Here is a 26,370-nt window from a genome sequence, read left to right as displayed (position 1 = left end):
AAAACTAAGCTTTCCAAGTGTTAGCTTCACAGGAAATGCTCTACCCCTCCAGGCTGAGTGGAGCCCTTGCATCCAAACATTGAACCAGGCCCTAGGAGTATCCCCCTCTTATTGGCGGGTGCTACCTCAGGCCGCCCCTCTCCTATTCCTTCCCAAATGGGACAAGCCAGGAAAGCATTCTCCCATTTGCCCCTCAGATGTGCCAACAGTACTTTAAAGTTGAAGCGTCACTAACAACCTGATCCCTGGATTCTCCCTAACCCTTAGTACAATCAACAGTAGCTGCAAAGCTTACTGATCTCTATGAGAGAACAGGGAAATAAATACAGAAACGTTGAGAGGCCAACATGAAGCGTACTCTCAGGGCCTGACCCCTCCACATCTTGTGTGAGAGGCATCGGTCCCTGGCCCCACAGAGCTCAGACCACTCCTCAGGCCCCTCACCTGGCTGCCAGCTTTCCAGCTCCCAAAGTCCTCTTCCTTCTCCCCGCCCCTCCTCTAGGAGCCAGCCTCCTATCAGTTCAATTCCAACCAGCAGATGCCCATGGAGGACCTGCTCTGAGTGGTGCACAGTGCTGGGCATGGGTGGGGCAAGAGAAGTCAGGGTGACCTCCACGGACATAAAATAGGATTTTGTCTTCACAGCTGAAATTCCTTCAGATTCAAAGCAAACCTGACACCTTCAGAGATGCTCAGAGGTCTGATGTCTTCCTGTGGTTTATTGGATATATAAACAGAACACAGATACAGGAACAAAGAGGCTGCAAGAACAGCTGGGGGCCATCCTGGCACAGGGCCCCAACCCCAATCCCAGGGGTACCAGAGCAGCCACACATCTCCAGACATACAGGGCAGCGCTGGCGTCTGAACAACCTCATGTTCATTCCCTTTGGACCCAGCAGCACAAAGTGGTATGTAGGGTAGGAGGGCTACAGGGTGGGGTGTGGAGGGGACCCTAGGCTGGCTTTAGGAAGGACACTCAGGTTCAGAGACAAGGCTCTGAGAAATGCTCAGAGGCGGCTGCACACGCACAGGGCCTGCATTTTCCACTGACTATTGCTCTCCTGCTGGACAGTCCCATGAAGTAGAAAGCTGGGAATTGGCTGAGCCACAAAACTCACACTTGGGCCCCTCCAGAGACCAACTCTGCTATGTTCTTGGAGAAGAGGCACATTGTAAAGCCAGGGTCTGCCTTGCAAGCTGAAGGTATCATTAAACACCATAGGGCCCTCAGAGGGGTGGGCTGTCCACCCACATGGGGATGAGTCGGACCCTCACTGAGGAGGGTCCAGCACAACTCATCCACCACACCTCACCAGAGCCAGCCCACCTGCCGGCGAGGCCGGTTTTGAGGGATGGGAGTGGGGGTGGGTATGGAGCAGGCATGGCCCTGCTCTTCTAAATCCTTGCCTGAATTACAAGGTCAATAACAGAATACCAGGGCATCCCTCTTGGGGCTACAGGGGGCTTGAAGGTCACTGAGTCTACTCCCCAGTCTCCGGACCTGACCTCACAGACATTGGTGAGAGCACGTCACCTGGGAACCCACCCTCTTTGCTTCTGGGAAGTCCTCCTGGGCAGAGATACACAGACCTGGATGTTTCAATTTAAGCCCCCTTTGCTTTTACTGAGTCTGCGGTTCTTCCGTGGTCAAAAGGGCCGAGAAAGAGAATGGGCCACCACATCTGGCCCCTCCACTGGGTCTTGGGTCCAGCCCTGGTCCCGGCTTCTCAGGAAAGCTCTTACCCCCTCTACCAAAGCACTGCAGCCAGAGTCACGGATGTGCAGGGGCTGATGCCCCTGACCTACGGCCCTACCCAGACCTCAAGCCAGGGACAGAGCTGAGTTCCCTGAGCCCCAGGTTGTGGCACTCTCCCATATGTGGAGGAGGGGGAGCCCAGAGAGGGAGCCAGGATGGGCCGGTGTGGCCCGTTCCAGTCACTCTCCGTGTCTCTGCCCACCATTCCATGCTCAGCGCGTACCAGCTCTCCACACCTTTAGTGCCCCCCACCCACCCTACACTGGACCAGCTGGAAGCAAAAAGTGGTCCAGCCCGCCCCAGCCCCCAGGCCTCAGGACCACTGGCAGGCACAGTCAGTGGGCTCCTGCACTATGTACGGCACCCAGGTAGCATTGGTGGCACAGAAGAGCTGCACAGAACGCCGCTGCAGGCCCACCTCGCGGCAGCACTTGCAGAAGCGGGCGTAGGTGTTGATGTTGTAGTTGTAGATGCTGGCGGACGGACACCTCCCATCGCAGGACACTAGGTTCACCTGGAGACGGGCAGGCCAGTGAGGCAGCCTGTGTGGCTTCCATCCCCCGAAGCACCCCCATCCCCATCTTCGGCTGCACCCTGCCCCCCCCCCCACCGCCTTGCTGGGGCCACGCACAGGGGTGTTGCTCCTGCATTCATTCTTGCGGATGGTCATGCGGATAGTCACCTTCTTGCAAGAGCGTCCATCCTCTTTACCTGGGGGAACAGGGTGGGTGAGGCAGCTGCGGCTGAGTAGTGCTCCCGGGGCAGCAGGCTGGGCCAGACTGGGGCAGTTAGTGTCATGCTGGAGGGTCCCTCCACCAGCGTTAGTGCCCATGCATTAGAGCCCCTCCCTTTTAACTCAGTGCCCTGGAAGGAGGTGGAGGTGACAAGGCAGGGGAGATGGGTGAGACAGGAAAAGATGCCAGGGACGGCCTGGGGACTCTGGGCTAGGGAAGACGAGGATTTGGGGACAAGGCAAGCTGCCTGCCCACCCCAGACCCAAAGCCTGTCTCTAATCCATTGGCGACCCTGGATGTGTCCTCTCCCCTCTCTGAGCTTCAGTTCAAGCATTAAGATCCCGCAATTGCCTGAGTGAATGGAAACCCCAGTCCCTAGCCCGATGCTTGCACATAGCAGGGTCACTCGGTTTCCATAGCTATCAAACAGGACAGGGCCAGGAGTCACCCACCTCACACAGCTGTTACAGAGATGGAAATTGATAAGCGCGCAGTTTCTTCTGCCTGGACCACGCCTCCCAAAGACAACCAATCACATGGCTCATTTACACCCTCACCTGCTCAAGTATTTCCTCACCAAGGCCTTTCCTGATCTTCTTCTTGAAACTACAACATCCTCCCTCCACCCAACCTCCCTCCCTGACCCCTCCTTTCCTTATTTCTATCCAGGGCACTGTCACCTTCCCGAGTGACACACTTGTAATGATGCTCTTGACATGTAAGCTTTAGGGTCTTCCTTTGCACAGCCTCCTTCCACAATTTGCTGTGAGTTCTCTCGTTCTAAATAAATCTTCACTTTCATACCTCGGTATGGATTTGTAAGTTTGTGTTCTTTTTCTTAATGAAGCCCCCCCCCCCACCAATTGCATAAGTTTCAGCCCCCATAAAACCAGATGCATCCATCTTATTGTAATTTCACTTGCTATTCTGTCTCTCCCATTAGAACGTCAGCTCTATGGGGCTGTGTCATTTATGCTGTGTCTACAGTGCCTAGAACAGGGCCTGGCGTATTGGTGCTAAATAAATATTTGCCAGATGCATAGACTCCCTCTGTGACCCCGGGGTGCCTGTGGGAAATGGGGTGGAATCCCCTCTTCTGGCCTCTGGGTTTCACCAAGTAGGTTTCTGACCACACCGGCTGGAGGTCTCCTGGCCAGAGCTAAGTTCACTTTTTCCTCCCTCTCTGCTCCCAGGAGACAGGAGAACTGAGAGCTGTCCTGGCCATGGCCTCAGGGTCCTGGACTGAGACCAGCTGAGTAACCAGCGGTAGCAAAGCAGTGGTGGCATTGGGCACTGGTGGGCATTGGGCACCAGGAGAGCGGGCACTGCTGAAGCATTCCCATGCAAGCCCAGGGGTGCAGCGTGCTACCCAGCATGCACTGCTGGCCCTACGGCCTTTGCCAGAGGCAGGGAGCAGGGGCACCGCACTCCCCTCCCCCACCCCCAGAGCTCAGGACCACCTAGCAGAAGGGACATTGGCAGAAATAGCAACGCGGCTACACGCCTCCAGTCCCGCGGGCTTCCGAGAGGAGTACCTGGGTGGCAGTGGACACTAACCCGTGGAGGAGAGGCGGGGCTAACGGGGACCACGGGAAACAGGGTCCCCGGGGAACCTGGGGAGAGGGACACGGGTCACAGGGAGCACACGGGACATTCAGGGAACATTGAGTTGTTGGTCAGAGATCAGCCAATGAGGCACTGAGCCCAGTTTCCTTGGAATATGTGAAGTGGACATAAAAGGGTCCAAAATTCTACATCCCTCCAAGGAAAGGTTGAGGGCCCTGGGGGATGGGAGGCATGTGGGCAAAGGTCCTAAGGCTGATTGGAACATGCACGCACACGCAGTTGGGGCTGCAGGTTCCAGGGGCCAGGGGTGAGGACAGACGCACCGAGCTCTCATTCAGACTCGGTCTGGGAGCTCATGGGCCTGAAGGCACCTCCATGACAAGGCTCCTGACCACAGGGAGAATTCATGTGGGGGGCATCTCGGCTGGAGGTCATGGCAGGGCAGGAGGTGGCAGAGTAGCTGGTCAGTTACTGACCTCCTGGACCCAACGTCCCAATGTCCCGTCTCCAACAGGAGCAGAGGCCTTTTGTTGGGACAGGGATGTGAGCATGGCCCCTGCCCACCAGCAGATCTGTGTCTGTACCATGAGCCCCATGGCGGGGGTGTTATCCCTTCAACTACTCACCCCTGAAGAGCCACCACTGGAAGCGCCAGGCCAGGAACCTGGCCCTCTGAGCCCCAACATGACATCTTGTCCCCCCCACCAGAGCCCCTCACCCCTGGCCTCCGCCATGCTCACTCACATGTCCTGCAGCATCCTTCCAAGGACGGTACCACCGAGCCCCCAGCCTAGAGGGAGAGGAGGAGAGGTGGGTAGGAGACCACAGCCTAGGCCAGGAGCCAAGATCCCAGCAAGAGGCAAAAAGACTGCTAGAGTCTAGACTCCTTTCCTCCCATGATGCTCCAGGGCAGGAGTTCCAGGCCCCATTGTCCATCAGGCCCTGGCCAGAGGGGGAAGGGGCCCCTGAGCTGGCCATTGAGAGCCACAGGGGCTAACCCAATTGGTTGGGACACTGGCACTGAGGCTGCCTCAGCCCCCAGTGAGGCTGGAGGCTGGGTAAAGATGGTGCAGGGCGCCAGGGCCTCCTGTTTTTCCAGTGGCAGCTCTCCTTATGCACCCCCCCACCCAGTACTGTCGTCCGCCTTAGTGTTTCCTGCACAGAGGGTCAGGGAGGGGAGGGGTTAGGGACTGACCCACTTGGGTCAGTGGCCTGGGCTCTATCTCAGCCCTGGATAAGCTACCCCTTTCCTCTGGACTTAGTTTTCCCATCTCTAAAGTGGGGCAATGATTCCTGATAGCCCTCCTCCTCTGCTGTGAAACTGATAAAATGATGGATGTGACAGTTCTTTGTAAATAAGTGTGTGTGTCTGTGTGTGTGCGTGTGTGAGCGTGGGTCTAAGTATATGTGTGTGGTTTTGTGAGCATATACATGTGTGTACATGTGTGATTTTGCATGTGTGTGTCTGTGTGGAGAGAATGCTTGGATGTGTGTAATTGTTTTCTAAGTGAGACCAGAAATCTTTAAATGCCCAATATTAATGGCAAGAACTCTAATAATTCAACAATAACCCCAAACCCTCCAGGAAATCATTTTCCTTGAGGTATGCCCGTAGTGACAGCTGTCCATGCTAGTGCTGAACCCGTTAGCCCATCGCAGGACTGAACTGTGCGTCTGCGTGGTGTGTGTGTGCAAGCGTGCCTTGGCGTGTGACAGCGCGTGGTATGTGTACTGGCTTGCCGAGGTGTTAACGTCCCCGTGGAGTGTGTGGTGCCTGTGAGCGGCTGATTGCCCGTGTTGGTGTGTATGTGAGTGTGCTTAGAACATGCGACAGTGTATGTCTGCGTGCATCTGGGCATGGCCCTGTGATGTGTGAGGATGTGGTGTGATGCGTGAGGATGTGGGGCGATGTGGTCAGAGCAAAGATACATGGAGAGATGTGGAGTTGGGGTGGCAGGGCAGGTCCAGCCTCCAGGGAAGATCTCCTTCCACAGCTCCCCACACCACAAGACACCCCTGCCCCTACCCGCCACCACCACTAAGACAGCTGCTGCGCCCGGCTTCAGGCCATGCTGCGGGGGAGGCGGCCAGCACTGACCTTGGCACACTCGGTCTCGTTGAGTGGTGGGCAGCTGATGGGCGAGCGGACGAGCACGGCGCCCAGGGGTGTGCTGCTGCAGTGGTGGCGGGTGCAGTCTGCGATCCAGGATGCCCCGGGCTAGAGGGCACAGAGGTAGCCGATGGGGACCTGCGGCCGATGGCCCTAGTGAACCGATAGGGCACAGTTCCGAAGACAGGTGCAGCCCAGGACCTGGCACTGCCCAGGACCCCATCTGTTCCCAGCCCTGGGCCCTGGTCCTAGGTGTCCCCTCCTGGGATGTGCGGTTAAGGGGCTGCATACCAAGAACAGGGAGGTGGTGCCATTGGGGAAAGTGAAGACGCAGGACACGTTCCTGCAGGAGCCGCAGCAGGCCACCAGGTCCCTCGGGTGCTCATACTCCTGGTTCTGCAGGACAGGGAGAGACGTGAGGGGCCTCAGCCACACACCCACCTCCACCCTCCCGCCTCTCCCACTGTCTGCTTGTCCCTGAGCCCAGAACCCAGAGAAAGGCCCCCTGTAGATGCTCAGAAAGGAAATTCCCAGCCTCCTTGTATCTCAGGCAGGAAGGTCATCCTTATATCTACCCTGAGGCTCAGGGTAGATATAAGGGTAGACAGCAGGTCCTAAACCCAGCCCCAGTGGACAAAGAGATGGCCTTGCTGGTAATTAAGGATGGCAGTTTTGATTCCAGATAGACTTTAGTTTGAGCCCCAGTTCCTGTGACAATTTTGACAAATGGCTGGACTTCCCTAAACCTCAGTTTTCTCATCTGAAAAACGGGAATAATTCCAATCCCTTTTATTCAACTCATACTTATTTAGCCCTTAATAGAAGCCAGTCACTGTCCTAAGTACTGGGCACGTATCAATAGAAGCACTCAACAAAGGGTAGCAGTACAAACACACAAACCAAGAAGATAGGGACCTTGCCAGGCATAAGTAGGTGCTTAATAAACGTGAGTTTTCTCTGTCAAATGCTCACCCTTGCCAGGCCTTCACTCTTGCTGTTCCTCTGCTGGCCTCAGCACTTTCCACAGAGGTCTCAGAGGTCCCCCCAATGCCCACTCTCTAGACTCATCCAAAGAGCTTGGTGGAGCTTGAAGGGCTCCTCTGATTCCCAGAGCACCAAGGGTCTACAGGCCAGCTCCCCCTGGCCCCGCACACCCCGTCCTGCGCCGCTGCCCCCTACCGCCTCGCAGTGGACGTCACACAGCACGGAGGTGGTGTTGATCTGGTAGAAACTGGTAAGAGGGTCAAGCACTGTGGTGCAGTGTGATGTGTGGCACACGCCTTCTGCGGAGACCTTCACCACCGTCTGGCCCGGCTGCATCACCCCCAGCTCACGGCTCAGACACACGGGGGCCTTCACTGGATGGGCAAGCAAGGGGGCGACAGTCACCAAGAGCCCAGCGCCCACACTGGCCCCAGGCCGGCTGGCTCACCCCTGGCTCACCCAGCTGGCTCGACCTCCCGGGGTCCCCCTCCCCACTCACCACACTCGTATTTGGTGCAGCCACACACGTTCCCCGCGCTGTGCATGAACGCCTCGTCCAGCTGAGACTTCTCCCCCTGGGTGGACAGAGGCCGTCAGCACCCCGGGTGAGGAGACCCAGCCCTGCCGTCGGGAGCAGCCTGCCACCTGGGGCCCTCTCTTGTCAGTCGTCTCCTTGCAGTGGGCGGGAGTCGGCGGCGGGGAGGGGCTGGCAGGCCTGTTAGCCAGGGGGGCCCTTGGCACCCTGTGAGCTCAGTCACCCTCCCTTGAGGATGCCCATGTGGCTCCCGATCCTCCCCGCTGGGGAGCGCTCCCCAGTGTCCTCTCCCGGGCCTCAGGACTCTCCTGTCATTCTGAGCACCCACTGGCCACATCAGCGAGGGCCCCCTGCATGGCTGCCGGCCCAGGGCCCTGCTTGGCTCATACACTTCCCTTCCTTCTCACCAGTTAAAAGGAGAAGAGGATGGGATGGGGGACAAAATGAGGGAAAATGTGGGCTAGGTGGGAAAGGGGGAATACTTATAATCGAAAAAATCATGTAGAAAACATAACTTTAAGCATAACTTTCCATTTCTTAAAGTATTTTCAGTGGCCATGCGGCCTGGTGGTTAAGGGCATGTTCTCTGGAGTCAAGATATCCTGGTTGCAATCCTGGCTCTGTGATTTACTAGCTACATGACCTTAACCTTAGTTTTCTTGCTTGTATAATTGAGATAATCATAGACGCAATCTCGTTGGGCTGTCGTGAGAATTAATATGATAATAGACATAAGAAAGTTCCTGGCATATAGTTAGCTCTCGGTAAACATCAGCTACCGTCATGAGTATCACCATCAACATCATCCCTGCCATCCCCACCAGCAGCAGAAGCAGCATCTTCTTCACCACCACCACACCATCCCCACCATCACCATTACATCATCACCATCATCATCATTCCCACCATCCCCACCACCCGCACCATCACCACCAGCATCATCACCAGCGTCAGCATCATCCTAGTACTTAATCCTCACCACAACTCTGAAGCATGATCAGGCCCACTTTACAAGTGGAGGGCACTGTGCCCAGACAGCAGAGCTTGGGATGAGAATGCTGACTTGCAATTCAAGGCTCATTGCACTAGATTAAAGGAATAGGGTCTCCAAGAGAAGGGAAAGAGAAGGAAAGAAAAAGGGGGAGGCAGAGCAGGGGGAGTGGGGAGGAGCAGGGTCTTCATACCAGACGGCACCGGGGCACTGGGATTGTGTCGCAGTCACACTCTGAAAAACAGGAGGGGACAGGACCCACCTCACCAGAGGTGTCCAGGTGGGAGTCCCCCTGAGCCTCCCAGACCCCTCACTGCAGGTGCAGCTCCTCCTCTAGCTGCCCTCCATCCCACATGGGGGCTGCAGCTCCCCTGGTTGGGCAGGTGGGGCATGATGGGTCCAAATGCTGAGCTCCACATAGAATGTGCAGGGAGGATAAACAGGTAGATGGATCAATACCAGGTTCCCTTCCATCACCCCATACTCTGGAGCACATTCTAGAGCAGAATGAGGCCTCTCCAGGAAGGAACAAGGCAAGGGTGGAATTTCTGACCATCTGCATTTCCCAAATATATATGCTCAGCAAGGTGAGCTCTACTCCAAGCCTTCGCCCGTGAGCAGGTCCAGTTCTAAGGCACGAGGGAGCTGATTGCCGAGGCACCGCTGACTAACTTAAGGGCTCCACCAGTTCTAGCTTCAGGAGGAGGAGAAGTCAAGGTCACAGTGGCTGTGAAACACACTTCGGAGTCACCCATTCATGCAGCAAATAGTTTTAAGTGCCTATATGACGAGATTTTTCTCTGTTCTGGGGACAAAGCCATGGATAAAACAGACTAAAATTCCTGCCCCCGTGAAGTTTACATTCCAGTGAGGCCCGGAAAAAGCAAGCAAAATATCCAGATGCGAAACAGAGTTTCTCGACTCTTTTTCGAAAAACATCTTTTTAAAAAGATTTTTTTGATGTGGACCATTTTTAAAGTCTTTATTGAATTTGTTACCATATTGCTTCTGTTTTATGTTTTGGTTTTTTGGCCACGAGGCATGTGGGATCTTAGCTCCCCGACCAGGGACTGAACCTGCACCACCTGCATTGGAAGGCGAAGTCCTCCTAACCACTGGACTGCCAGGGAAGTCCCTGAAAAACATTTTTATATAAAGCTCGCAGGTGTTCATTACTGATCACTGCCACTCCCTGCCTGCTTCTCAAAAGGATTTGAGGTGAATTTGAACAAAATCATATTTACTATCGGATGGTTGCAATAAAGACTTTTTAAGGTGGAGAAGTTCCTTTTTGGAACACGGAAGTTGTTTATTTCCTTCTTTTATCCGGGGGAGACAAAGAATGTTCAGCACTCAGGGAGCGGGTGCAGCGGGAGGGTCATTTTGGTGGCTTCCCTCTGGTGACTCTGGAGGGGTCGAATCTGAGCCAAGTGGACAGTGGTGGCCCGGCTCCCCCTTCCCCCCAGGGGCCTGGATCTCCGCCTTTGGGGAGGGGTGTCCCTGTGCGGGGACTTACCACAGGACTTGTAGGGGCAGCAGCGGTCTGGGCTCCACACCTCCACCAGGGCAGTGCCCATGCCACACTGCATGTGGGGACAGCGGAAGCTCTCACACACTGCGTGGGCGGGGAGGCAGGGGACACATCAGCCACAGACACCTTGGAGCAGGAATACTCAGAAACACACTGGCTAAGGAGGGGGTACCTCCTAGCTCCTCCGAGGTCCCCCCAGTGTCCTCAGACACCCTCTGGGGTCCAGGGGAGAAGACTGGGCTCCTGAAGTCTCCCTGTAGAACTACATCAGGAGGCCCTCGTTCTGCCCTGGGAGGCACTAGTGACCTGACAGTGTCAGAACCTTAAATTCACTTGGCTGGGCCTCCCTCCCTTGGATGCTGTGTCACCCTGAGAGTAGTGGTCAGAGGGGAGCGGGTGACCAGGTGAAGCTCCGCTGATGGGACAGTTTCTCTCTAAGAAGAACACAACTCCTCCTACACTGTGGAGACGTCATCCTCTTGTAGCCCACCTGGAGCCTGCTCTGCTTCAGCAGATGCTACACTGTAGGGCTCACACTTCCCTTCTCCAGCCAGTCCCCTCTTAGTTTAGGATTCCTCAGCCATTCTCATTTATTGAGAGACCAAGGCAAGGAGCGAGGAATCCCTGGACACAACTTTTTGGTGGAGAGGGGAGGTGCCAGGGTCAACGCTGAAGGTGAAAGATTGTAAAACTTATCTGATTTACAAAAAAAAATTATTGGCACAGGTAAGGAGTATTAATCGGTGTTTCAAAAACATAAGAGGTAGAGGGGAGAAGGGCATTTGTATAATGTCCAAATAATGGGTTACTTTCTGGTTGAAAGAGGAAATTTTTAAATGTAAGATGGACAGATCAGACAGCTGCCACCGTAATCCAGGGCCAACGTGAACCTCGGTTATACTGGCTCAACCACAGAGTACGCGTCTCCTGGTGTGATGTCCTATGAAGCTCGAGGACAGTGTAGCCAAAGATTTTTAATTTGAAGCCACCAAGTCTTGGATCTAACTTCCAGTTTACAGGAAGCACAGTGGACAGAAGAGCAAGGTAAATGGTTCCAAGAGGAAGCAACCAGATAAACCCAGAACATGAGACCTTCTGCAGGACCATAGCCCAAACTCTACAATTTAGCATCATACAGAAGAAGGAACATGTGCTAGATTAAACGACATTTAAGAGACATAATGTTAATGTGTGGATCTGGATGGGATCCTGGATTGAACAGACCAGAAAAACCATGGATTGGTACGCTATGACTTGAAAATGTTATTAACATGAAAGGTAAGCATCATTAACTGAAAATACCTGGCTAAAAAAGAGCATGTACAGTATGACCTCATTTTGGTAAAACATACTTACCTAAAGGGGGAGAATATCTAGAAGGATCTGTACTGAATTGGAGGATACTGACAATGAAATGTCTGGGAGGTAGGAAAATAGTGTTTTCATTTTCTTGTATTTACTTGGATTCTATACTTTCTACAAGGCTTAGATAGTGCTTTTGTAAGAAAAGTATAATGAAGACTGGGACAAGGTAATAATATCGATGGCCTCTGTTTATTGAGCATCTACTGTATGCCAAGCACTGTTATATTAAGGTACTATGTACACAGCACACACTTTACATATATTATCTCTAACCTTCACAACAGCCCCTCGAGGTACATACTATTATTGCCATTACACAAATGAGGAACCTTGGCTCAGAGAGGTTGTACATTGCCCCAGGCCACACAGCTAGTAAATGGCTGGGGCTCAAAACCCTGACTGACTCCATATGCCTGTACTCACTCCACGTTACAGAAGTACTTTCTGAGAAACAGGGAGAGGGAGGCTGAGGAGGAGAGATGAGGAGACAGGCTGGAGAGGAAGGACGCTGATCCTCTGCTCAGATGAGCTGTGTAAACACTTTGTGACAAGCGGCCTCTGAGCCCCCAGGTGGAGCTACTTGATCGGGTATGGCCAAGCCTTTTGGGGAACTCTCAGTGGGAGCCTACATTGTTTCAAAGTTGGCTCTTGACATTGAACCAGTCGGGGTTGCCCTTGGGGTATCCTGGAGGAGGCCCCACCCTACACTGCTCTGTGCCAGTGCAGTCTACCTCACATCTTTCCTACAGTCAGTATGGAAAGGAATTTTTGTAAATTAAGTCATATTGAAATTTAAACATTTTGTTAATTTTCATCCATTAGGTTTGCTTAAAGTCCATGATGCTGGCTGTACTATGCTTATTAGGTACAATTAAGGTACAGTACACTGTACACAGTATACAGTACTATGTTAAGGTACATCCTACCTACAGGTGTTATGTCCTGTAAAAATATCAGAAAGGGCTCACTTTTACTTGTCATTGCAAAATAAAAGAGCTTCAGAGGCTTCAAAATGCAGCCTCATGCAGGTACTATGGTAACAGTGGCGAAAGGGACCCCGAGGCAGGGGCCTTGGGTCAGTCAGTCAGTGAATGAGGACTGTGGATCCAGGCCGAGAGAATGGGAGTGGCCTAAGCATTTGTCCCTCAACCCAGGCCTCCCCCTGGCCCCTGGGAGCCTCCATGGAGGGAACAGGGACTTTCCTTAGGAAGCCTCAGAGCCACCTATGTGACAGCCTGTACCCCTGCGATCCCGCTCCCAGGGCCTGGCCCAGCTTCCTCGGGAGGGGCCTCCTCCCACGGCTTCCCCAGACCTCGCCACCTGGGGGCTCCCTGTTGCCCCCTGTTGAACTCCCATTGGTCCCAGGGTGAGGACTCTGTGAAGGTCCCCGGAGCCCCTTCCGGCCCTGGCCCCCACATCCAGCAGGACTCACCACACTGGTACAGAGGGCAGCAGAGCTCCGTGGTGTTCCTGTCCACGGTGAGTGCCTCCCCTTCCTGACACTCGGGGATGGGATCTGGACAGTCGCCACAGGCTGAGGGGAGAGAAGGGCCACCGCTGTCACAGGCAGTACCTCTCCTGGGGAGCATGGTACAGAGCAGGTTGCTGGGGGAGGCACCTAAACCCCACGTGTGACAGGTGCCAGACTCATAGCGTTACTGAACCAAACTTGGGTCCGCTCACCTCCGTGCAGTACCGCCAATCTACTGACATTGGCATGGGATGAAGGAAAGTGCAGCATTTATTGCAGGCGCCAAGCAAGGAATTTGGGTCTTTTGAGAATTAGCCGCCTGTTCTCCTTGCTTGCAAACGCAAGTTTAGTTCGGTAACACTAGCAGTGTTCCACAGTCCTGTGTGACCTGTCCTGGAGGCAGAACCTGGAAGTTCTCTCTCACATCCACCTAAATTCTTACACTGAACAAGCACCAATTTTCTTGTGCTCAGTAATGTATGGGTTGAAGTGCTGGTGGTTTCCTCTTCTTCCTACACTTCCTTCTGGACAGAGATCTCACCCTTCTCCCCGTGCCCACTCCACCAGAAGATCCCCACCCTTTCCTCCCAGCCACCCAGGGAAGCAGGGGTGAGGAAGGAGGTGGCTGTGATCCAGGCGTGCATGTTAACATCTGATGGCACGTCGACCCACCACAGAAGTAGAAGGTGCAGCACGAATCCCCCAGGCGCCCCGCAATCAGGGTCTGGTCCTGGCGACAGCTGGGGACCGGCTCTGCCTCACACAGGTCTGGGTCACACTCTGGGGAAAAGACAGAATTTTGGCACTGGGAGCAGACCCTGCATGGCCACACCTGGACCCCCACGCTAGCTCTGCTTTAATCTCCAGCCAGAACCCAGTCCCCAGAGCTGTCCTTGCTCCCCTCGCCCGGCTGCAGGGCTTCCCTGCCCCTGGGTGGTAGGTATCCTCCCCTATCCCCCACGCTGGGACCTCTCACCACAGCTGTAGCTAGGGCAGCAGGAGTCCTCCTGGAAGTGGGTGAGGAGTCGGTGGCCTGGGCTGCAGGTGGGGGCGAGGCCCTCACACAGAGTCTGGTTACACACTGGCCCAGGGGCCACAGGGACTGTCACCTGGAGGCTGGGACTCCCCCAGCCTCCAGCACCGCCCAGCCCCTGGACACCTGGCCCCCAGTACTTCCCCTAGCCTCCAGGACCCAAGTTCTTGGAGGGGGCCTCTGAGGGTCACACAGGGTCCAGGAGTGAGACAGAAAAGCAATCAGAGTTAACATTCATTGAGCTGGGCCATGTGCCCACTGCTGTTCTACTAGATCAGTATCAACTTCTGTCATTCTCATCATGACCCAGAAGGTGGGTACCATTATCAGCCTCATGCTACAGAACGGACCGAGGCACGGAGGATGTTAAATGACCTCCTGACGTCACAAGGCTGCAAGGTGGTGCAGGGAGCATCCACCAGGCTGTCTGGCTCCAGAGCCCATGCCTTTAAGCCCTGCCCCACACTAACTCATAGGGCACAGCTCCCCCACCCCACCGCAGGTCCTCCACTCCCCCCAACACACCCCCATACGACACCTTCATTTCTCCAGGTCTTATCCTATCCATCAAGGTTAAGAGGCAGAGCTGGAGCCTTTTAACCATCATACAGTTGAAGTCTAGGGAAGGGCAGGGTGGGACTCACCGCAAACAGTCCCCAGGCAGCAGGGATCCTCGGTGGGCAGGAGCAGAGCCACCTCCCCAAAGCGTGGGCAGCTTTCAGGGCGGGGGCCTGGGCAGCCCGGGCCCATTGGGACAATGGTGTCCGGAGCTTGGCACTGGTGCTGGGAGCAGCCACTGAGGGAGCTGTTCCAGGTCTCCCCCAGGGCCCGCGGCACCCCCGTGCTGTCTGTGCAGGCTGCAGTGGGCATGGCGGGGTGCAGGGGACTGAGGAAGGCGGGGAGACCCAGACTGTCCCAGGCCAGACCCTCCCTGGGAAACTGACCACCCCCAGAGTAGACCTGGAGGGATGCAGGGGGCCTCAGCCATGGGTAGCAGGAGGGTGAAGGAGACCCTAGGTTGAGGAGAGGGCCCTGCCCAGGGAGGGCAGGAACCTACCGCATTTCTCCTCGGGGATGCAGAGCCCCGAGTGGCGCCGGTGCAAGATAGTGCCCTCAGAGCAGACACAGCCCTCGCCCAGCACCTGGCACTGCTCTGGGTCCAGCGGGCCCAGCATCCCATCCTGGCACGTCTCGGGGGGCTCACAGGCTGCCACACATGCCTGGTATGTGGAGTCGCTGGGGCACAGGAAGGCTGCAGGGGCACAGCAGCGGGCACCAGCCTGAGCTCAGACCCCAGGCAGGGTGAGGAGGGGGCTCAGAGCATCATCTGTGCCTCAGTAAAGAGTGCAAAGGGGTTTAGTGTCATTGCCTCCTTCTTCTACATCAGGAGCCAGCAAAGCACAGGCCACAGCCCAAATCCAGCCTGCTGCCTGTTTTTGCAAATAAAGTTTTATTGAAACACAGCCACACCCATTCATTTACCTATTGTATCTGGCTGCTTTTGTACTACAAGAGCAGAGCTGAGTAATTGTGACAGAGACCATATGGTCCCAAAAGCCTCAAATATTTACTATGTGGTCCTTTACAGAAAACATTTGCCAACCCCTTGCTATAGATCAGTGTTTCCAAACTTTCTTGATCGTAAAAACTAGATCTCACGTTGTGGTCCAATATACACATGCATGTAAACAGTGCTCCTCAAGCCACTGTAAAAGAATCACTGAGAGCTTTTGCAACACCATGGCTGGGATTCCACCTCAGACCAACTGAATTAGCATTTCTGATTGTGGGGCCCAAGCATGAGTACTTTTTGAAGTTCCCTGGGTGATTTCAAAGGGTAGCTGGGATTGAGAATCACTGCTATATTGAAACAAAAAACCTTTTCACAAGACAATACTTATCATTCTAGGTGCAGTACACACTAGTATTTTTTATTCTAGTGTATTTTAAAAATGCTGATGCTGACGCCCAAATCAGTGGGTATGCTGATTTCATACCCACTGAGCTGGGATCCACAGTTTGAAAAACACTACTCTAGATGATTTTGTCTTTTCATCTTCTATCTGTCTTATTATAGGTGTGGCCTTCCTTTGAGCTGTTTCCAGCCTTTCTGGATGTGTTCACATTTATAAATCAAAGTACTCTAGGCTGGTCCACCCCTGCCTACCCCACTAGTGCAAACCTAATGGGGGTGGGGAGGAATGCTCTCACGTCCATCCTCAACGAACGAGAGGAGAGACCAAAAGAGAAACATGACTAAAAGTTAAGAGAAAGGAACTAATATTTACTGGATAGTAACGTGTGATGGGCCTGTGTGAGGCACTCTGTACACATTATCTCATGTCATCTTCAAAACGACCCTCAAGGAAAGTGCTATGACCACCCCCATTTTACAGATGAGGCAAGGAGACTCAAAGAAACTAAATAATAAACATAAAACATGTATTTGATGTATTAATATAAAGTATAATAAAAGTAAAAATTTTTAGTTTGTTAGTATGTTTATAGATTTATTTAGAAAATATCTATAAATTAATTAATATCCATTAGTGAGTGAACGACTAATTAAATCTGGGAAAGCCTAGACCTGGACTCAGGTCTGTGAGCCTTTCTCCCACTCTAACAGGGGTGAGGGGTGAGAGCAAAAGCAGCCATGGAGGAGAGCCCCCGGCCCTTCCCCTCTCCTCCCCCTCCCCCTCCCCACCCCTGCAACTCACGGCAGTAGTCGGAGCGCCGCCACTTGATGCACACGTGGAACTTGTGGCACATGGCCACGTACACGGTCAGTGCCACGCAGGGCTGCTGCACGTACTTGGTGTCCCGGATCCACAGCTCACAGAATGACTCCGGGGTGACCTGGGCCGTGCATCAGACGGTGCTGCCTACCCTCATCCCCCATATCTCAGGGCTCAGCTCCTCCCAGCCCAGCCCAGGGGCAACAAGGAGCTTTGGCAGGCTCCCAATCTGTCCCAGGATCAACACCTCTAGGGAGCTCGCCCTCTGCAGGTAGATGTTGCCATTTCCAGCCCAGGAGGTCCCCCCACGCTGGACCCAGGTGACACCTACAAAGCGGTGGCAGGCGCTGAATGTGTAGTTGGACACCATGCGAAGGCAGGGAGAGCAGTCGGCCGTGGCACAGCTGTCCGGGCGGAAGCGGGTCTGGCCCACCGAGGTCAGGGAGCTGGGCACCTGCCAGCTGTCCAGAAAGGGAGCAGGGTCCTCGGCCTCACCCACCACAGAGCCATCCTCCAGGGTGAGGTCATTGGCTGCGTCCCCATCACAGATACCTGAAAGGGGCAGAATTACCCCAGCGGCCATAATAATCACCACTCCCAGGTCCCCAGCTGTCACACTGAATATTCCTCACAAGAATTCTTTGAGACTGGTATCACTGTTATCCCCATTTTATAGATGAGAGACATAAGGCACAGAGAAGCTAAGAAATGCACTGTGAAAGAAACTGTCTTTGTTTAGGAAATACACACCAAAGTATCTAAGGATAAAGGAACACAGTGTCTCAAACATACTTTCAAATGGTTCAGAAAAAAATGCATTTATATAAAAGGCATATGCATAGAAAAGTGAATATATAAAAATGCATATATACATATATTAATGCATATATACATGCATATGTATGTATATATATAATATATACACGCATATATATATATACGGAGAGAGAGAGAAAGAGAAGCAAATAGGCAAAATGTGAACACTTGGTAAATCTGGGTCAAAAGTACATAGGAGTTCCTTATACTATTTTTGCAACTTCTAAGTTTAACGTTATATCAAAATTAAAAGTTACTCCAAAAAATCTGCTTTAGCAGAGATTGCTAGCTAATTATAACACCTGTTTCCTCTTCTTCCTGGGCGGTCCACTAGACTATTTCTCCCAGGCTCTCCTGTGGTTGGTGAGACCATGTGGTAAGTCCCCGCCAATGGAACGTGAGTGAAGGTGATGGGCACCACTTCCAGGTTGGATCCGTAAAAGCTGCCCAGCTCTTTTCCCTTCTATGCAGTTGGAAGCTTGTGTTGAAAATGGCAGAGCCACAGGATGGAAGGAATTTCCATTGGGGAATTTATGTGTGCAAGGAATAAACTTCTATTGTGTTAAGGCACTGAGATGGGGGCAGCGCTGAAGTTTATCCATCACAGCTTCTAACATGACCTTAACCTTCAGCTTCATCTCTCACACTCTAGGCTCCAAACACACACTTCCCTGCCCTTGACTTTGCTTATGCTACTCCTTCTGTCTGAAACACTTTCTCAGAAGTCCTTCCTTCACGGGCTCCTCAGATGCAGTGTCCATGACTGTCCCAATTCTGTGTAACAGGTTCAGTTTGCAGGTCTGTTTTGCTCTCTGAGTGCAAAGATTCCTTTTCCCTTATAGTCTCACTCTCTCAATATTCCCCCAAGTTGCCTAGCAGGTGCCCAAGATACCAAGTGTTAGTCTGGATAAAATAGAACTACATTTGCTGACTTCTGCTCTGACACCTCCAGGCACCAATTTCGTGAATATAAAGCATGATTTACTACAAAATCCTCAGATTTTTATCAACAGTCCCAATGGTCAGATTTTTGGTCTTGGCATTGAGTCACTGAAGGGTGTCACCAAGGCATCCTAGGGCGGAGCTGGCCCGCCAGAGGCTGACCACAGCACTCTGCATCAGGCACAAATAGTAGAAGGAAAAAATGGTGAGAAAGGGGTAGCAGAGGAGGTGATAATGGTGGGGTGTGTGTGTGTGTGTGTGTGTGTGTGTGTGTGTGTGTGTAAGGAGAGATGTTTGTGCCAGTAAGAATGGAAGCTTCATAAGACACATTTTGTCCTTTTTGCCTACTGTTCTGTCCCTAGTGACTGGTACATGGTAAATATGTGTTTATGTGTTGCACAAATGAAAGAATGAGCAGGCTCACACGTGTTAGCTCATGCGTAGAAGGCATTCTGAACACAGGTGCATGAGTGTGAATGAATAAAATGGGTGCAGATTTACGGATGGAGGGCATGCAAGTATGTGTGTGTAAGTATTCCTATGTCATCCATCATCATAATCACAACAGTTTGTCATGGAGCACCTTATGGGGGCCCACATCCTTCTGCACCTGCAAGGAGCAGCAGTCCACACTTAGACTCCTCCTGTACCCCTTGTTCTTATCAAAATACATCCAGGCCCTTAGGGCATGCTCTCTGCAACCATGCTGCGGCCTGAAGAGCACTAGTTCTGTGTTGTGGCAGCTCTGCTGTGTGATCTTAGGCAAGCCACTTAACCTCTCTGAGCCCCCTTTCTTCTTTAGTTCAATGGCCATCCCTCAGGGCTATTGCGTGGATGACCTGGAATAAGTGAGATCAGAGTGTAGAAGTGTTTTGTGAAGTGCCCGGGCATATGCAGACAGGGAAGATTATCTGGTGTTAGGAAGCGATCAGGGAAGCTGACAATCTCAGCCGAAGTGACAACTGGCCAAGGCCACAGCCCTGAGCCATCTCCCTGCTGGCAGCTTCAGCCCCAGAACACAAGACATTAGGTCTCTGCCCTGGCAGCTCTGCTGGACCCACCTCTGGCCCGGCACTCTGTCCCAGCTTTCCCTGTTCCAGGGGAACCTGTGTCTGGGGGCAGAGGTGGACCCAGGAAGCATCCCCCTCCCCCCCAGCTGGGTCCCACCTCACCGCAGAGGCCACGGCCCTGGGCCTTGCTGGCTTTGCTGGCCTCCAGGATCATGAGTCCTGAGCTGTGGAGCCACTGGATCTGGATGTGTGATGGCGTCCGGATCATGTACATGTGGCCTGTGTCCTCAATTCTGAACCCGTACCTGCTCACAGGGGGCCACACAGGCTGCAAGTCCACAGACACCTTGTGGGGGAGGGTGTTCAATGTGAGCACAGCTTGTCTGCCTGTCCATCCGTCCCTCCCTCCCTCCATCCATCCATTTATCCAACTAGCAGTTATTAAGCATCTGCTACGTGGCAGGCTCTATTTCAGGCACACGCAGCCAAGACACAGTCCAAGGTGGCATGGAAAAGTTCTAAAAACATGTTATGAGCACGAAACAATGAAACAAGAAATGCAACAGCTGGAGGCAAGCGACATCTACATGCCCAAATAATCCTGAGCCCTTCTAATCACTCTCTTTTTTTCTGATTCTGCTCAGATCATTTCTTCTGGGAGACTGACCCTAAATCCCCAGCCGCTGGGTTGGGTACCCCTTCTCTGGAGTCTCCCCCAGCTCTGTGCTGGCCTTTAAGACAGATTTGTTCCCTCATCAAGGCCCTCCATGGGCTGTGAGTTTCTTAAGGTCAGAAACTGTGTCTCACTCACCTTTGAATCCCCAGCACCTGCCTTTGGGCCTGACATGAATTGGGGGCTCAAGCAATGTCTGTTAAATATGCAACACTTTAAACTCAAAGCTACAACCCCTGTTACTTACAGACAAGGTTAAATTTGTATGTATTATGGATTATTAGTTTTACTATGTGGAAATGGGAGATGAAAATACTAGGATTTTAAAATATTTATAATGACTTTATACCCTCCCACCCAAGAATCACTGTTTTATTAATCACTTTGCAAATTATCCAGTGCATAAACTACTGTGTTGAATAGAGGGAGCCCTAGCCCAGTAGTCGGAAAACTTTGACCTTGGGCAAGTCCCTGGCTCTCTCATAACCTAGCCTTCCGAGCTGTACAGACAGGGTCATGGGCTCCACAATGCTGGAGCACCTGGGATGAAATCCAGGGAGTTTTATGCTTAAGCCTCCATCTCATGGAAAACCCACTGCCCTAAGCCTTGTTCCTGGGAGTCTCACAGGTGTGGCCCTTGTGTTCAATGTTCAAGAGCAGATTCTAGTAACAGGGCTGCAGGTCTGAGCTCAGGAATAGGTGGGAAGAGCCGACACTTTGGGACCTGAGGAGGAGATGAGTCAGCCCTACTCACCCTCCCACTGGGAAGAGCAAAGGCAGAGCCCTCGGGGCGGGTACCCCACAGAGGGTGGGCTGTGGTTGGGCACCAGCCTCCTTGACAGAGGTGGGCTTGATGTGAAGCTGACGCAGCTTAGTGTGCTCACATGGCCTTATATTTTTGTAAAAATTGCAGAAGTGAGATATTTTAACCACAATCATTTAAGGCTACTGTCTCTTGCCATTTAACTTCTTTTCGGTCGCAATATTCCTCCTGGTACACTTCCTCTCCTGACATTAGAGTGGCCACAAATATTCTAATTAAAATCACCTCCAAATATACGTAAATTTGCATTATTTTTCTTTTAGAGGATCCCTCCCTACCCTTGCTCCCAGTTGTGAATAAGCCTCAAAGCCCCTCCTCCCCTGATGCCCCGCCCCTCGCCTGACTGCTGCCCTTCCCTGGGGGCTTGCTCTTTGATGCACTCACCTTCCGGTTGAAGCGGTCAATGGTGACCTGATGGGTCAGGTGAGTCACATTCAGCATCACCAGGCAGAATGGCGGCCAGTTCAGGTGCCCCTGCAGAGAGAACCCAGCCCTCATCTACCTGGAGCCCTGCTGCCGCCTCCTCCTGGGGAGCAACTCTTCCCCCCAACCCAACCTTGCCTCAATATGCTAGGGGCACCCACTGGGGCTGTGCAGATGGTGCACAGAGTCCCACAGAACATTCTGCTTCCACCTGACCTCCTGCAAGCCCCCCAGAAAGTTGCCTCCTTTCACCTGGCTCATGGGAGCATCCTAGCAGGTGGTTCCCTGCAGCCAGCACCCTTGACCACAGGCCATATCCTAGGGGTGGCATCCCAGCTCCTCTGCATTTCAGTGCCTCTCACAGGGGCCTAGGCAGCTGGGAACGGTGCAGGCCCCAGGAAGGGCCAGGAGGTGGCGCTCCACTCACTCTTTCCCCAGGCACTGGTTGCAGAAGACCCCCATGACTGAGACAGACGGAGCCGCTGCAGGGGCCTCTTCATCTGTCCTCACCTCTGATAACCCTCAAAACCCAACTCACTGCTCAATCTCCCCTCCAAACCTAGTCAGGTCCCAAGGCCCCAGCAGGAAGGGAAGCCGGGGACAGTCACCAGGTTGGCACTTTTGCAGTCGAGGACGTGGACAGTGACCATTTCGTCGGGGCTCCGGCTGAGGATGTAGATGGCCTCCTTGAACAGGGCTACGTGGCTCCCGTCGAAGGTGACAAAGCTCAGATCAGGGAAGACTGAGCACCGGCCTGCGGAGGGCAGGGACGAGAAGAATAAACAGATGCCCCTGGGGCCAAGGCCACCCAGGAACATGAGGCCTTCTCTTGTGTGATTCAGAGGCGGTGGGGGGCTGGACGGTCACACAGAAATCAGAGGTCACAAGGGTAGGAAATCTGCCAGGTCAGGGGTCAGAGGTCCCACAGGGGGTTCACGTCAGGGTTACCCTGAGGTTGTGCCGGGGTCGGGGTACGAGAAAGACATGGGAGGCGCCCGTGGACCCCACGACTCACAGGCACACTCCCAGAGGGGGCAGCAGCGGTCCCCGCCCATCCTCACTGCGAGGCCCAGGACCCCACAGCGAGGGGGCGCAGCGCCCTGGGGACAGTGCTGGGACTGGTTCACTCGGATCAGTTGGCCCTCCAGGCAGATGTGGCGGATGCAGTCCTGCTCGGCGATTGGCTGGGGCACAGGGTGGAGGAACAGCCTGAGCGATCCCCTTGGGACCACGGTCACTCATTCCCCTGCCCCACCTACCCCCAAGCCGTGAGGGCACAGATCCTTACCCTGTAGGTTCTGGCAGGTAGGGGACCCTGAGGTACAACGACAAGGGAACAGTGCCTTCACCCTCCCTCCACCCACCCAACACACCATCGGGGGCCTAGGGCTGGGCTAACAGTGAGACTGGGGTCAGGTGACTGAGTCCCAGAGAGTCTGCACATCCACCTGGCCCTACAGAGAGTTCTAGGTACATAGGCATGCAGACCCGCTAGCTCAGGCTCGTAGAAACCCAAGCACACGCACACACACACAGTTTATCTCTTTTCTTACAAACGCATAGACATATACCATCTTGCAACACCACATATCACACGCACAAGAACACACAGACAGACGAGCGTCCACATGGAGTCCCATACACGTAAACACAAACAAGTTCACACACAGTCCCATATGGGTACACACATACATGCAGTGCACACATCAGCACACCATGCTGTCACACCAAGCCATCCAATAGGCCCCTGGGCCCCAGGTGGGGCATGGGGGGATCTGCTATGGCATCAGAGGCCCAGAGGAGCCTGGAGAATTTGCAGGCTCCAGGAGCTTGGGGCAGGGGTCAGGATGGTGACTCAACAGCCATCTGGCAGCCTGGAAGCTGGCTAAGGAGAAGCTGCCGCCGACCTTGAGGATGTGAGAACACGATGGTGTCCCACCCCCGGGGCACAGGAGGAGGGAAGGCATGGAGGGTTCACATACAGGGGCAGAATCCTGACAAGTCACTCACGACACAGGTGGCAGATGTACTGGCTTCAGGGGTGGTGACCAAGGCCTCGGCCGAACCTGCCGAGATGCTCTGGGCGGGAGCCGAGCGCCCAGACTGCTCGGTGGTAGCCTCTCCCTCCGGCTCTGCTGGGGGCTGAGGTCCTGCCGAGGTGCCATGGACCTCAGCCAGCTGGGGGAGCAGAACCAGCGAGCTCTCTCGGGAGGCTGTCCTGGCTGAGACTCTGCTCAGCGGGTAGGACGTGGGCACTGGTGGTACTGTGCCAGCCCAGGGGCCCTCAACCTCCATCACCAAGGTAGCAGCAGTGTGGGCCACAGCAGGTGTGAGCTCTGTGGGGCCCCCCTGGGCAGAGCCATATATCCAGGTGGGCTGAGATACTTGCTCGGACAGGATGGCCATCTTCTCCGTGGTGCTCTTTCGTGGGCCAGCAGATACTGTGGAGGCTGTGCCTGTTGCCTCAGGGACCACATGACTGGGCGGGTGCACCTGGGCCAGGACAGCCGGGGTGAGAGGCAGTGCGGGGCTGAGTGTCCGAGCAGGCAGAGTCGTGGCCACGGCGAGAGATGTGGCCTGTTGCTGGAGTGGAGGGGGGATGGCAGAGACGCTGGGGCCGGCTGTGGCCACTGGGGCAGACGTGCCCACCTTGGCCAGGGGCAGGCTGGTGTCGGGAGGCAGACCAGAGAGGAGCTGGGGTGGCCGAGTTGACTCCAGAGATGTGAAGGGTGTGGCCCCCAGCCCATGAGTGACTGTGGACAGGCTGGCGGCAGCTGCAGGCCCCGAGGGCAGAGTGGGAGGCCTGGCGGCTGCGGTGGCATGCGGGGCGGGGCGGGGCGGGGCCGTGGGGAATGGGCTTGGCTGTGGGGATGCTGGTGGGCCCGCGGCCTGGCTGGGCCCAGGTTGGACCTTCTCTGTGGATGGCACTGTCTCCACCATCTTGGTCACCAGGGGACTGGCAGGGATCTGTTCTGCGGCTGTTCTAGCCTCAGTTGGGGGGCTGCTGGGACTGGAAACGCTCGGGGACTGTACAGGCTGGGGGATCCCTGTCCCCGTCACGACCTCCGTCATTGCAGGTGTCGGCAAAGCCTCGTGGGATCCTGAGGAAGTGCGAGGCCTGGAGGTCACTGCAGGGGAAGCCACAGGCCTGGAGGAGGGACTTGCAGGCAACTCCAGGCTCGGGGAGGGCTGGAGGGGTGTCGTCTTAACAGGCAAGGAGCCAAGGCCTAGGACCGTCACGGCTTTGGTCACGAGAGGGGAGCGAGGTGCAGGGGGTGACGGGGAGGAGACTGTGATGTTGGCGCTCCCTGCAAAGATCACCGTCACCCTGGTCGTCTCCATGGCACCCGACCCCACGCCTGATGTGGGCATCTGCTGTGAGAGGGGAAGGGATGAGGGCTCTGGGACACGGGGGGTGGCCAGGTGGCTGGCGGTCACTCCCGTGCTGGCCGGGGCCTCTGTGGGGTGCTCAGGGACGTTAGATGCAGTGACCCCCGGTGGCTGCTTCTGAGTGGCCTGGGTGGGGCCTGGAGACAGAGCTGGCCCCTCAGTGGCTGCCATGGGTGGGTTCAGGGCCGTGGTGAGCGGGACAGCTGGTGTGGGTGCTGGCCTGTGGGATGAGGCCCCGGGAGCTTCCTGTGGAAACTGCAGCTCCTCGTCACTGGGGGTGGGCAGCTCTTGACCGGGAGGCAGGGTCTCGTTGCCAGAGGCCTCCGTGGGAACCAAAACCATAGGCTCCACACCTGGGGCAGACCAGAGAAGAGGCTCAGCCAGTGGGGCGACTGCTGCCCCAGGGGTCATCACTGGGCAGGGCTGTGATGTGGGGCTCCTGGGCTGGCACCCTTGGTGAGGGGGGTAGGCAGCTTCTGACGGCCAGTCAGGCTGCCTGACCAACCCAGGGACTCTGTCACGTGGTGTTAGATGGCCCAGGGAAGTCAGCAGGTCTGGACCCTGTCCCACACCTCAAACCCTGAGCCCAGAGCCCAGAGACCTCAGGTCTAAGTCTGGGCCTCATTTTTTCTCTCTGTGAACTGTGGGGAATGGACCAGATGAGGTCCCTGCCTGCTCTAGAGTGTTCTCCTTCCAGAGGCCCCTATGCTGACCCTGTTTCACCAGGGACCTGGGGGCTCTGGTGAGCACGACTGGTCAATGAGATCCGGGGGATTTACAGGTCCAAGGAGGGATGAGAAGTCCAGGCCACTCACAGTCCTCCAAGTAGACGCATCTCTGTGTGACTTCATCCAGGACCCTGGGGGTGGGGCACACAGGCACACAGCCTTCCACCCTGAGGACAGAGCAGGGTGCCAGTCAGCGGTCTGGAGCACCAGGAGGGCCACCGCCTTTCACCTGGGCGGAGCACAGACCTCATCCTTTCTCATGACACACGTGTGTGTGTGTGCATCTCACGTACACACTCACATGAACCTCCGTGGAGGCAGCATGTACAGGAGCACACAAACCCAAACATGCATGCTGAACACTCCTGCCCTCAGACTGAGAGGAAAACACGAACAAAGTCTGGTTATGTGCACACTTGTGCCCACACTCACACATGCACACGTGTCTCCATTTAGGCGCATTCTCACATTCCTCCTCCACGCCTGCAGGACTCAAAGCCATTCACATGGATACATATACCACCACACAGTATGCCAAAACATCAGTGTACCTTATGCACACACACCCAGCTGCACCAACACCCAGATACATGCAGCTCATACGCATGTACATACACACAGCTGTGTACAGCTGTGCACCCACAGCTACCCTTTGTACACCCACAGGGCTCAACTATACACACATGTGCACAAATCGACATTCACATATGCCCGTATCAGGCAGGTTCACTGTGGTTCACACACATCCCCA

General features: G+C 54.5%; 1 protein-coding gene across 1 annotated transcript in view; it reads right to left on the bottom strand.

The window, feature by feature from the left end:
• Positions 1-2,072: 2,072 nt before the first annotated feature.
• OTOG (otogelin) overlaps positions 2,073-26,370 on the bottom strand; it is an 86,213-nt gene continuing 61,915 nt past the window's right edge. Inside the window, exons 35-56 of the mRNA XM_059929580.1 lie at positions 25,707-25,786; positions 23,512-25,244; positions 22,517-22,685; positions 22,110-22,255; positions 21,463-21,552; positions 19,745-19,928; positions 17,146-17,366; positions 16,797-16,935; positions 15,137-15,331; positions 14,724-14,936; positions 14,023-14,127; positions 13,719-13,826; positions 13,008-13,109; positions 10,196-10,294; positions 8,873-8,913; positions 7,653-7,728; positions 7,349-7,527; positions 6,461-6,565; positions 6,158-6,277; positions 4,804-4,849; positions 2,391-2,470; positions 2,073-2,273 (exon numbers count right to left, since the gene is read on the bottom strand). Coding sequence (XP_059785563.1) covers positions 2,073-2,273; positions 2,391-2,470; positions 4,804-4,849; positions 6,158-6,277; positions 6,461-6,565; positions 7,349-7,527; positions 7,653-7,728; positions 8,873-8,913; positions 10,196-10,294; positions 13,008-13,109; positions 13,719-13,826; positions 14,023-14,127; positions 14,724-14,936; positions 15,137-15,331; positions 16,797-16,935; positions 17,146-17,366; positions 19,745-19,928; positions 21,463-21,552; positions 22,110-22,255; positions 22,517-22,685; positions 23,512-25,244; positions 25,707-25,786 — 4,432 coding nt within the window. The remainder of the gene's footprint in view (positions 2,274-2,390; positions 2,471-4,803; positions 4,850-6,157; positions 6,278-6,460; positions 6,566-7,348; positions 7,528-7,652; positions 7,729-8,872; positions 8,914-10,195; positions 10,295-13,007; positions 13,110-13,718; positions 13,827-14,022; positions 14,128-14,723; positions 14,937-15,136; positions 15,332-16,796; positions 16,936-17,145; positions 17,367-19,744; positions 19,929-21,462; positions 21,553-22,109; positions 22,256-22,516; positions 22,686-23,511; positions 25,245-25,706; positions 25,787-26,370) is intronic.

Source organism: Balaenoptera ricei, chromosome 8 (genome assembly GCF_028023285.1).
Source record: "Balaenoptera ricei isolate mBalRic1 chromosome 8, mBalRic1.hap2, whole genome shotgun sequence".
In the NCBI taxonomy this organism is placed as follows: domain Eukaryota; kingdom Metazoa; phylum Chordata; class Mammalia; order Artiodactyla; family Balaenopteridae; genus Balaenoptera; species Balaenoptera ricei.
The sequence above is the reverse complement of the archived record's forward strand: the minus strand, read 5'-3'. Positions and strand labels throughout refer to the sequence as shown.